The 13,322-nt window shown below is 42.0% G+C and overlaps 1 protein-coding gene across 1 annotated transcript; it reads right to left on the reverse strand.

Moving 5' to 3' along the window:
* Positions 1-627: 627 nt before the first annotated feature.
* Positions 628-5,806, reverse strand: BMP10 (bone morphogenetic protein 10). The gene is made up of 2 exons (XM_077805940.1): positions 5,473-5,806; positions 628-1,574 (listed from the first exon to the last, which is right to left on the reverse strand). The coding sequence occupies exons 1-2, from the start codon at positions 5,804-5,806 to the stop codon at positions 628-630; spliced, it is 1,281 nt and encodes a 426-aa protein (XP_077662066.1).
* Positions 5,807-13,322: the final 7,516 nt, after the last annotated feature.

Below are 13,322 nucleotides of genomic sequence, written 5' to 3' on the forward strand. Positions count from 1 at the left end.
CCGCAAAAACTGGTTTCACTGACTCCAAACACATCAGCAAGGAATTATTTTCTGCTGAAATGCAATGAAAAGTTAGAGCATAAATACTCAGGAACATCCCTGAGAATCAAATGCTAACTTGGGCTTGTGGGGGGAAGGGAGGGATGGGAATGCACCTATCAGAATATGCCATAATATAAAGCATGTAGCATATCACTTTATTATGTTCATTCAGTTCATGTTTTAATCCCTGCAGTGGGGATGCATTTCAAACAATGTCCTTGTGACCACAACACATATTTTTTTAAAGAAATAAAATCCATGAATGTTACTCCATGGCATTAAGGCTGTTTATTCTGGGGCAAAAAACCCCAACAACCCAGTGATCTGGTTTTTCTTTTTCGTTTTGTTTCTGAAGGAAGCCTCTCCCACAAGAAGCGAAACAGCAAGAAGAAGCAAGTGCTGGAACAAAATATACATTCCGTACAATCATATGACCTGCCTGTTCCCTGTGACATGAAACATACAATTATCTGTACACGCCTCATTAAATAACCTTATTAAATAGGAAATGCAAAATGTACAAATTTACAGACTGAATTATTAAATACTCCCCTGGTGCACGCACGGGGCATGCATTCCTTTCTACTATCGGCAGCCACACTCTGCAACTGCCATCCCCTCATATTTGAACTTGTAAGTAACCACCCCTGCGTCTAAGTAGAGGATGGAGATGGGATCAAGCTTGGTAGGTACACAGCAGGCTTTGGAAGCTTTCTGAGGATTTTTCAGGTGAACCAAAGTCTGGACAATGGCGTGTTTAGTTGGCGTGACGTGTTCAGTTAAAGGGTAGGAGCACACTCCGCGGCACTCGTAGGCTTCGTATCCCGTCGGGGCGATGATCCAGGAATCCCAGCCAATCTCCTTGAAGTCGATATAGAGTGGAGTCCTTTTGCAGTAGTTGCCCTTGGCATTCCTCCGGATACGGGCTGTGGAGTCATAAATGATGTTGGAGCGCATCTGGAGCAGCGCCTCTTCACCGGGCCCATTGTGGAAGTTGCCCATGCCCAGCTTCTCCAAATCCAGCAGCTGCTCATGGTCTATCATTTCGTCCAGTTCCTGCTTCTCCTCTTTATTGTCATTGCTCAGGTCGTCTGAGAACACAATCAACAGAGGCACGTGCTTGGCCTCGGAATTGATGTCAATATCGAGTTTCCCCTCTCCGTTTGGCTCCTCCCCTTCTCCGCTCTCTATCTGCACCTCTAGCCTGTGAGTGGTCAGCTCTAACCTACGCCAGCGCCTCATGGCATCTGTGATATCAAAGGTCTCCCACTCACTGTTGGTGCCGTAGATCTGCCTGGATGCAAGTGCCACCATTTTTCTCTCCTCTCCTTCTCTCCCCGCATGGTTGTTCTCCAGTACTTCAAAAATGGTGACTTTCCTATCTAGCCCATCATAGAGTATTCTGTCCCGCTCCACCAGTGTGTAGAGTCTCAGCTCTGCCATGGTGATCTCTTCATGGTGAGGGATGGAAACGTTGAAGAGAAGAGGGTATTTCCGGATTCCTGTGATACCAATAGGGTGGGAAGTCAGATCTGGAAATGACAAAGATCAACACAAATAAACACTTTGGAACTGAAAATATTTCCAGCAGAAATATTCATGCATGGAACTCAGCCTTGCATGCCTTGCATTCCTTGGTTTCAGTGTGAACAGTTACGGGAAAATGATAATAAGTAGGAATAATGGATTGTCACACAACATTTTATTCATGTCATCAGTGAGGTGGATGGTTTGTATTGGGTCTTCAAGGAAAACAAGGTCAGATCATGATAATGGCAATGAACTTGGATTCATAGTTCTCTTTCTTCCAACGTGGCTACCCAAGTGCTTTATAAAAGGTCCTTCCTGATTGTACAAATTATTGTATATAGGAATCGCTTTGCCCACCACTGAGATGAAGCCACCTCTGGAGCACAAATAGAGCAGCTGTTTAACATGTGAATATCACCATTACACAAAATCTTAGGACAGGAAATGAAGAAGAATACTATATCCAACTGAAGGGACATGGGGGATTGGAGATGGGCAGAATGACACATACACTGTTTCTGCAGCAAAAGTAGGCTGCATTTGTATCTGTTTATCTTTCTGTCTGTTAAGAGGGGATCTATCTTTCTATGGAATATCTACTAGATCCCCTCATAAATAGTGTGATCTCCTTTACCTTCAATTGATCCTCTTTACAGTGCCACACTCCTCAGGTATACATGGTGAATTTGTATCTTCACTGGTGATCTGGTACAACACATTAAAATCCCTACTGCTGTCTCTGATGAAGTGTTGCATAGATCGCCCAGCAGAAACAAATGATACCATAAGCTTCCACCAGTGTCTGAAGACTGCAGCCACCAAGGAAAGAGACAAGTTGTTTAGGGTGATGCAAAGGCTTATAACTAGGAGGAAGTTAGGTCTTGATCCAAAGCCCACTGAAGCCATGGAAATATTCCCATTTTGATGTCAATAGGTTTTGGATCTGTCTTGAAAGGAGCAAAAGAAAACTGTTGTACTTACTTAGGAGCTTTTGAGAGTATTAATTAATCAAATGTATAACAAGCAAATAATCTAATCTAATCTATCTATCTCTGTTTATACATACACCATCTGCATTTCTTCATACATATAGGACATTTAGAAAAATGTCTGTATTTATTGCTGCATTTCCCTAATATCAATAACAACTCTGAAACCAGATTAGGAAATGTAGATTTAGCAAGCATGCCGACAAGGGCAGAAGGGATGGACTGCATGGAACCTGTACATTTTCCCATCTCTGATTTCTATGACTCTGGGATTGATATATTTATGGAAACATTTGGTTGACAAAGCTACAAATATTGGCCCTGAGCTACCAAAGCACTTCAGCAAATGAATAGTCCCATTGACTTTAATGGGACTTCAGTGTTTTCTGATGTTTGCAAACCCATCTGTTGTTTAAAAAGAAAAAAATATCAAAGAGGCCAAACAAGAGAGGTCCTGTTTGCCCTCTCTTCCCATTGACTTTAGTTGGGAGTTTGAAAGCACTCAGAATTTGTCTCCATGTCTAGTAAGCATGACTCACTTCAAAACTGGAAGTGGCATCAGAACTTAGTGTGACCTCGAGGACTTCCCAGCCTGCAGGATGCTGGAGAACAAGTCCACTGTCATGGTGACATGTATGGGGTGGGGAAAAGTCAGCTGACTGCATAGAAGATGGACATGAATAATTCATTGGAAGGGGGTAGGGACATGCTCTTGTGGGAAACTGGGCGTGTCACTTCCTGATTAGAGAGAAACATAAGGCAGGATGGGTGTCCAGCCACAAGACTGGCTAAGCAGGAAAACTCAAAGGGTCAAATTCCCCTCTCATGATTACCTGTATATCCTCACTGGTGTCAATGAGGACGCACTGCTGTCCGAAGGAGGAGGATTTAGCCCGGAAAAGTTTATTTAACTTTTCAAGTCACGACCACATTAGAATTATACCTGCAATTGAGCCAGGCGGCTCCAGGAGCTAAAACTGCGAATGAACAATCGTCATAAAGTCCTACTGCTTCCACCCATTCAATTTCCATTATCATCTTCTGCTGACACAAGCAGATAAGTATAAAGATTGCAGTGTGTGATCTGTTCCATCTCTTCTATCAGTATAATTGCAAGCGCTTTATTTTTAACCATACAAAAGGCCCATAAAACATAAAATCCAGGTCCCCTAGTTGTTACTGACTTTCTAGACATACAAAGGAGAGGCAATTAAAATAAACCCTCTGTACTATACATGTGCATATGGAGAGCATTTGTGTTATCATATGAGTATCTGAATCTATGCTTCTGGACTAGAAGAAAGGACAGGAACCTGCCGAAAAGGTAGGAAGTTACTCTGAGTTTGACACAGCCATTGCAGACTTCATATAATGATGAAAATGATGCTTGGCCTCTCTGTTGTATTTAAGAAAATGAATGGAACTGTGCATTGTTACATTTACTAAAAATAAAGGACGACTGCGAATTTACACTAGTAAAACACATAGGATTTCCCCCTTAGTATACTGTACTTGCCCAATTATAGTCCATTTATATTCCTGATACTTTTTCATCTTAAAATTGCAAGTGTCAGAAAAGGACAATACTCATTACTCCATATTCCTTCAGGGCCAGATTGTGAATGCCTTCTCTACGCCCATGAGCAGTCACTCATCCCATGGTCTTCAGCATGCATAAGTGGTTCGCAATCCAGCCCTCAGTGAATTAAATGTTATCTATATGTTGAAGAAATACACAGTTAAAGTGGATTTGAACTTTAAGGCAGAGCCTTTGAAAACCAGAAACATGTAGCTGGATAAGAATGCACACATCTGAATGAGATATAGATGAGCTCATAGCTAGTCATAGCATCAAGCTGAATTGTCAAATTTAGGTCACATATACTCAGTGATTGCTCTGTTATCTTGTAGTTTTGGACTTCATCAGTAAAACTGAGACTGGCATAATAGAAGAGCCATTTTTATTTGAATTATCACACATCAAGCTGAGTTGTTAAAAAAAATCAACTCAATCCTATTTGCAAACAGAACGTTTCGCGGAGCATATATGATTTGTTGAAAAGCCTTTTTAATATATCGCCCACATTGTTACTCATGCATGAAGCATAAAGGAATCATCAGCAGCTCGTATGTGAGCCTTACATTCCTCTCATTATGTAGCCACTGCAGGAAAATGTTCAATTGCATGATATTTGGAACTCTCTAAACTCATGATTTTATGTATCTTTTAGTTAAAATTTTTTGAAAAATAGAAATTACTTTATTTCCTCAAAAATGAACACCGAGGGTTAGCAAAAGTCATCCTAGAAAGGTGCTAGTCGCATATTTTTCTATATATTCTACTGACTTTACTTCACACACCAACCCTTGGGACCCACTAAAGACTAAATTGGGAAAATATTACGAGAGTGTCATTCACCGTTTGGTTAGGAATCCATGAAGAGACTGGGCTTCCCAAACGAGAATTTGTACCATTGCATGGGTTGTGAAAGAGGGTTTTTCCCATTAATTCGGTTACCGTCTCTCTTTGAAAATCTGATGCCTATGAAGGTAACATATAAATGATTCATATGCTTCCTGGGATGATGACGATTTGTTTGTATTACGTACCTGCAATATGCAAACATAAAAGAAGACATTGCCCCTACCCCAAAGTGCTTACTGTCTCAAAGATATAATAGGCAAAGGATGGGGGGAAAGGTTACCTCAGAAAAGCAATGTGAGCTGGTTGATTATAGGCACATGCCATGTTAGTTTGTTAACTCCAGTTGCATCTCTATCTAATCACTGTAAACTCCTTCCCCTGCCCCCCCATTCAGTCTTCATGCTCCATGCATTGTAAACAGGTGTCTTGTTGGTTATAAGCAATGCCCACTCATTCTTAGTTCACTCCGAGGAGTATGGATCTTACCTTCATTTTTGAAGCTTCTAACAATATTTGCGGATGGCATTGAGGTCCTATCAGTGGCAAACCTGTTGTACAGCTCTAACATGTATTCTGGGGGCTCCACCTTAGGTGTTTCATGCAGGGGAATATCAGAGAGGTTCAACGTCTTCAAGAACTCATTTTTCATGTTCTGAAGCAGCGTGCTGAAATCAACTCCGTCCTGCTCCGAAAGAAGCTCGTCAAAGAGGGGCACATCTTCCTCCAGGGAAGACTGCTCCAGGCTCATGATGGGACTGCAAGCTGCAAGGTGCACCAACAGAGAGAGGGTTGCCCACAGCTGAATGGCGACAGTATCCATTCCTTCGCTCTAGCCTCCAACTGCACTCAACAAGATTTAGCTCTCGTGTGGGCTAAGTGGCTATTTTATCCTCTGGGTTGTGTGCAGCTTGTGTCACAGAGTTGACAAGTTTGGAAGCCCTCGCCTGAAGCTTGTGATCAGTCCTCGCTCACTGTCTCTCTCTCCCACCCCCAACCCTCCAAAACCAGGTCTCAGTAATTGGATATAACACGCTCTCTCCTATGGTAGCCTTGTCTCTCTTATCTCTTGTAGTGTAAGCTGTCCACCAGATTTTCTGTTGCTATCTCACAAACCCCCTCTCCCTTAATGAGCATTTTGTAAACATTCTGCACTTGGACCCTCTGAGATAGGACAATTTTCTCCTTGGACTGGATCTGCCCTTCCTTTTCCCCCTTGTAGCTGACTTTCTTTGGCATGCGTGGCCAACTTTTATCCGTGCAGCTTTGTTATGATTTCAGTCGAACATGCAAATGACACAGAGCTTAGGTCTAGGATTTTGTATACCAACAGTAAATAAAAGCCCACTTAAATATTAACAGAGTTACACCTGTGTCCTTTATCCCCTATTCCAGATCAAAATTGTCCAGCCCAAGTAAAGGCTTTACTTAGATGAAAAGCGCTTTGAGGCAGGGACCATCTTTTTATTCTGTTTGTACAGCACCTAGCACAATGGGGTTCTGGTCCATGCCTTGGGCTCCTAGGCACCATGGTCATACAAACAATAAATAACAACAACAACAAGAAGACCACAGGAGGCCCTGAAGACAATGGAACGGGTGTGATTATATTAAGCAATAGAATGCAGAGATTTTGCACTCACTGCAGCTGTGGGCTTGTGTTTATGCAGGGGCTGCATTGTGGAAAAGGGTTTTGGGGACAGGAGAAAGACAGGCAGGGGACAGCCTGTGGCATGGCCAGCAGATCTGCGCCTGGTTCTCCTCTCTTACACACTGACACGGTTGTACCTGTGCTGGCCCCACCATCTTTGGCCCTGTATGAATAAAGAGCAATTAGCAAACGTTTTTGCTAGTTATTCTCTTTACAGCAGAGTTTGTTTTAGCTAGTTATGCTCTTTATAAACCAGTGTTTCCCGTTAAACCCAAAACAGTGACACCAGCTGACTGGGGAGGAGTTCTGGTCCGATGACCTCCACAGAAATGTTTCGAAACAAAATCAGCGGGGAGCACTGGAACAACTGCAAATGGCTCATAAAAGGTTTATGCCCCTACTGCTGCTCATGTGTCTGGTTTGGCAAGTTACATTCACTGATGAGCTCTGTTACATCGAGTGTCCTCATCTCATCTCCCACCAGGGAGCTTTGTGGTAACTGGCATGAAACTAAACATTAAGGCCCATAGACTGCGGTAGATCAACATATGGTGGCATGGGGCAGTACATTGTGACCGGAACGGGTTGAAAACCACAGAAAGATGTTCATGGAAAAGGTTCATGTTTTCAGAAAAAACAATTTGAGCGGGGGAGTGGGGATGTTCAGAATTTTGTATTTTCCAAAAACGTTCGAGTACTGCAGGCAAACAAAACTAAGGGGCACAACTCTAGCTAACTTCACTCATGTTGCACTCACTTATGCAGTTTTGAATAAAGACAACTGATTTATTAAGATTATTTTCACAGAGAGGAATGTTCATTAATTAAGAGCATCGAGCCATACATTTATGTGGCCCTTTGTTCTTTTGCTTCATTCCAAATACTCTCCTCTCAAACAGCTTGCCATTTTACTATGAAAGTTTAACAAAATAAATGACCAAGCTCATTTTGATTGTTACAGAGAGGCCCAGCCAGAACCAGACACTCCTTGGAGGAACATTCAGAGCGCGATCTGAATTCCATGGCTATCTTTGAGTCTGAACCTGACCCCCCAAACTTACTCTGTATCTGTATTTTATGCTTTTGTGGATCTGAGCAGCCCAAAACTTCATGAGGGTTTTGGATCTGAACGCAGATCTTCATTATTTATTAATTTAAAAGTGAAAGCGCAATGCTCCTTTCTTGAGTGATTCATCTCTTGGCTATGCTGCATGGGCGGGGCGGGAGGGAGGGTGACCTTACGTCCATAATGAAATCAAGATTAAGGAAATCACAAATTACTGCCTACAAGTTCTTCATGGTTTTCCATCTCAGAGTGTCTGTGTCTGACCATTCCAAGCGGGAACTGTAGGCATTTAGATTGTTTTGGAAAAATATGTTCTGACAGAGCCTGGATAGGGGCTGTAGATTTACCGCAAGGGCTGTGCTGAGCTGCAGACAGAGGTGGTTTCAAAAGGTCCCGTTTTTTGACTGACTTGTCTTATGCAGAACACTGGGCCCTCACCTCTGCCCTCCATCTTTGGCAGTCTCTTGCTGCAGTCTTAGCTTCTTGCCATGCCCTGCTTTTTGTATCAGGATTTATTTCAGATATACCAGATGTGATCAACACCAGGGGCCATGCATAGAATTTGTCAAACGCTTGAAGGCTGCACTGATTTTGCATATAAATGTGCATACATTTTGCAAGGAGATGAGCATCTACTGAGAGGTAGTGCATGCTCTCAGCTTCCACTGAAGTCAAGGGATGTTGAAATTGCTCAGCACCTCACAGGATTAGGCCCTAACTGCCTTCTCATCAGTACGTGGTCATATCTGGCTCTTTCTTGACAGATGGACAGAAATTGCTCCTAGAGTTCACCAGCAGCTAAATGCAAATCTGCATTTCAGTGCTGGGAAGTGTTTGAATCTACAGTTTTGCTCTGACCCATTACAAAGGCAGGACTTTGCCATGAGATTCAGAGCTAGAAGTGGGTTTTGTGTGTGTGTGTGTGTTTGTTAGGAACCAAGGTTTTGGTTTAGTTCCCACTCCATGGCTGTGAGTTGTGTTTTATGACTCCAGGGACTATCTTTGGTCTTTGGCCACATATTGGAACAAATTCTTCTCTCAGCTAAACCCATGCTAATCCAGAGTCACTCTAGTGGAGTCACTCCAGAGTCACGCCACTGTAGATTAGAATCTCTAGCCTACAGTGCAAGTTTGGTTTATTTGGCTATAAAATCACAAAGCATGACAGTGACCGTCACATTTCGCAGCCAGAAGACACCATAGACATAAGTAAAGACTGGAGTACACAAGGTAATCTGACATATATCTCTGAAACCTATAAATGTGCCATCTCTCATCAATACCTTGTTACAAGCAGAATTACAGCTCAAACATTCTAAATCTCTTTGCATTTCCCCTCTTGTCTGAGAACTCTTTGAACAACTCTCCTGAGGGCAACACAGCCTACCGTCTTACACAAACAAGCCACTGCTTAATATCTTAGCTCACGTGGCTTAGCCCCTGTACAGCTGTTGGGGGGTTGCCAGATGTACAGTACAACTACATGACATCTGGTATAAAAAGAGTTTCCTGTTTCCTTTGCTTTGCAGGATGAAGAATTTAAACCATGCAGCTCTCTTGCTGAATTAAAAGACTGGATTGCACAGCCTAGAAATAAGGCTGTTTTATTTCACTTTTCCACTTAAAAGAATTACAGTTTTTTTCTCATAGATATTCACGTCATATGTGTGATAGAGGTGAGCAGAAAAGGAAACTTCCTTTGAGCTAAATGCAGAAACCTATGCTAAACAGATTAAGAAGGGCTAGCTGGAGAGGGAATATTACTGATCCTTGCTACTATTAACTTTATGGCATTAACAGTGTGCCTGTTTATGAGCAATAAATGACGTGACAGGTAGGCAGCATTGTAGGAAAGAGAGCATGCATGGAGGCCAGTGTTACATGCAAACTAGGCTTCTCCTGCAACCTGAGTCTCCTTCATCTAAAATCACATTTAATTTACCTTTTTTGTTAGTGGTAGCTAACCTGGACAAACGCTCTGAGGCACCGTCGGGAAATTCAGGTGAGGGAATAGTAAAAACTGAAAGATTATTAGCACTCAAGTGGTAGATATAGCTCTGCTTTTTTGCTGTGTTTAATTAACAGGTTGTTATTTTGGGATTAAAGCAAGCCAGTGGCATCTCTGCAAACATGGGGCCTGATCCCACTCCCACTGAAATCAATAGAAAGATACCCATTGACTTCAAAGGGACTTGGATCAGAGTCATGGGGTGGCTGATTAGTGCCATGTAAATGTACAGAGCTAGCTACATTGTATTTTTATTATTAATGATACTGTAAATTCTCTTTTACTCTGGTGTCAGAACGCTTTCCAGAGATGTGTTATGTGATGTGACTGACAATCCAAAGAAGGATGGGATAATTCGTAGTTGTGCATGGTACGGTATAGCGAATGAAATCTCAAGCTTCTTTCTGGGCTTAAGCTGATCACAACAGGGTCAGGGAACAATGTCTCCTCAGCACTTGTAGCGTGGCTCATTTGACATTATTTAAATAATATTTTGACCTTCCCTTGAAGATATTGACCTTTGCCAGAGATGGGATGGGCCCCTGGTCCAATCTGATATCACAGTTCTTATATTGCCATGAAAATCTGGGAACCTGGAACAATCCATAGACCACAGAAAGGATTTCCCCCCCTTTACGTGCTGAGCATGTCAGGGTGTTACTGTGCACCCTTAACTCCAGTTGACATCAATAGGAATTGAAGGTGTCCAGCTTCCGGGAGCAGCTCTGTTTTTCAGAGGGTCATTCCCTAATGGAAGTGGCTCCAAAATGCAATCTGATCTCGGGTCGCCCCACACCTTCTGCCTAGCAGCAGCCTCTATGGGTTTCTTCTCTCAAGAGGCAGTGGAATTGCAGGGGTCTCTGAAGGAATGTGTGAAGCATGCTTGGTGCTGAAAGGCTAGAAAAAGAAGCAGGGCTTTTAAGAAGTGTCAAGGTCGACGATATGCTATGATTGAAAGGGTGTGATCCTTATTTGTGCAAGAGGAAGTGGGGAAGAAGAATGTGAAGTGATTTTTAATGGTGTCCTACCTTTCTTTAGTATACTTATTTTTTAAGTGATGGTCACCTGTTCTCATTACCCTGCCTAGAACGGAGGCTCCCCTGGAGAAAAAGTGTGATATTGTATATGTGCTATCGAGTTTTGGATTTGAACTTGTGGGTAGTTCTTTTTCAAGTCTGGTAGTTGGTATAATAAGGTCTTGTATCTTTCTCACCATATGAATCCAGTAAGGTAGATTTTAGATATGCAATAACTGGTTCCTTTAGAGAATTCTAATAACTTTTTGCATCTATATACAGAGCTGGTCAGGACATTACTTTTTTTCTTTACAAGATTTTGTTCATTTTTTTTGAAATCTTTCTTTTTTGGTTGTCATCAAAACACTGAAAACCTGAAAACCAAAAGTTATTCTGTTTTCAGCAACTGTAAAGCAATTTTTTTCAGTTTTCTGACAAAAATCTGAAATATTTTAAAAAATGATGCAAAAATTTCTTTTTAATCTAAAAGGTATTTTCCAGAACCCCTCCCCCCCCCGCCCCCACCAAACAACCCAAATCAAAACAACATTTCAATGAAAAATTTTTGATCACCTCTAGTATGTACCACAGCACCTTTCATCCCAGCTAAGGATGGGATGTGTTCAGGCCCAATCCAGCTCTAAACTTTCCCAGAGTATGACAGGGATTGGATCCAGTGTGTTCTCATTGGAACCTTTCTTGTAGAGCTGAGGTCAAGATGCAAATTCCAGATCCAAATCCCAAACATCCTCCAAATCCAAGGAGGTTCAGAACCAGTATCTGGAGCGTACCTAGCTCCCATCTAAAGATCTCAAAGAACTGTCACAATATCATTTAATTAATCCTCATACATTTCTGTGTTATTGTTACAGCTGCTCGTATTTTTCATTACAAATAATATTCATTGTGCATGGAATTCATTTTAAAGGTCCGCCTTCTGTTCTGTTTACAAATTGCTCATGAACTGACACATGTTTCTATTGGTGTGTCTATTATTTGTAAGTATTCACCATGTGAACAAATATTTTATATTAGTACTATATATATATATATATATATATATATATATAATGTGATAATAATGCCTAAGGTCCCCAGTTGAGACCAGCACCAGATTGTGCTAGGCACTGTACACATAGTGAAAGGCAATCCTTGCCCTGACGAGGTTACAATCTAAATAAGCATGATAGGCAAAGAGTTAGAGAAAGGAAATGTTAGTATCCCCATTGAACAGATGGGGAAGTGTGGCATTGAGAGATTAAATGACTTGTCCAAGGTCACACAGGGTATCTGTGGCAGAGCCAAGATTTGAACCCAGCTCTCTGGGGTCCAGCTCTAGTGCCTTGCTTTAATCACTAGCGGATATGCTCTCTGTTCCCAGTTCTGCAAGTTATTTGCCTTTCAATACAAAGCACGTTTTGTTTGTGCATTAGGATGTAGCAGCCATTTAAAAACCTCTCACTTTCAAGAACGAGTGCCTTTTCAATGAATAACAGAGTGCTCTAGCTCCCAGTCATGTTGGGCCTTTTCCACTCAAGCAATGTAAGATTAATGAAGGTGAAAGTATGTATTTTCATGGGACAATGTGCATGCCTCTTACTTTCTGAGTCAGCATGTGCAATATTTCAAGGCCCATGATGCCAAATACTGCTTGTCCTTATAAATCCACTAATAAATCTCCTTCTGAAAAATACACACATTTTATCCACTGCAGGACAAAGGCAGACAGAGGATGCTACAATAGCATTCTATAACAGTGTTTGAGTCAGATCTCAAAATCCACATTCAATTCCTTAGCCCAGCCAATATAAAGATAAGGGCCAATTAAAAAGTTCAGATCTGGCAGATTTTGCACATTTCCTTAAATCTGAGGGTGCTCAAATGCAAGGATTCTGGTTCAAGGTCCCTCTCTAATTGGAATGACAACATCTGTGCATGTGCCATTTGGGGAAGTGATGGAGCAATGCGACCCATGCTGGTCTAGTGACTGCCGTGACATGTGGTAGGACGTTTTCCAAAATATGGGTAGGAAATTATTAGGAAAATTCCCTACAATGGTCTCCATCAGAAGATGGCTGCGGCATGAGGTAACTGTTGGATGTGATATGGGAGATAAAAAGCGTGTGACACTGACAGTGTGATGAGCTTGCAGTGGAATAACTAAAATTAGTTTCCAATCCCACATCTCGCTAAATCCTTATTCCCGTCTCGGTTCATGGCTGCTCTTGGGTTCCTTTCCATAAATGGACCGTTCCCAGCTGGTTTCTGATGTCACTGGAAATGCATAAGATGGTGTTAAAAAAAAGAAGTCCAGAGGGAGAGAATGTGACAATGCCTAGATATTAAGGATATGCTTTAGCCACATGCAAGTCATTGGGCTCAGTGCGGGGGTGACTCGGTGAAATTCTATGGTCTGTGTTATACAGCAGGTCAGACTAGATGATCTGATGATCCCGTCTGGCCTTAAACTCTGTGACTCTATGAAACAGGACCACAAGATATCATGAACCCTCCAACCCAGGGAGAAGCAGGAAAGTTGTTGTGGGGCCATGTTGGCAGGGAGGGATTTGTGCAGCATGCTATATAACATGATCTTGC

This window comes from Eretmochelys imbricata, chromosome 26, assembly GCF_965152235.1.
Source record: "Eretmochelys imbricata isolate rEreImb1 chromosome 26, rEreImb1.hap1, whole genome shotgun sequence".
In the NCBI taxonomy this organism is placed as follows: domain Eukaryota; kingdom Metazoa; phylum Chordata; order Testudines; family Cheloniidae; genus Eretmochelys; species Eretmochelys imbricata.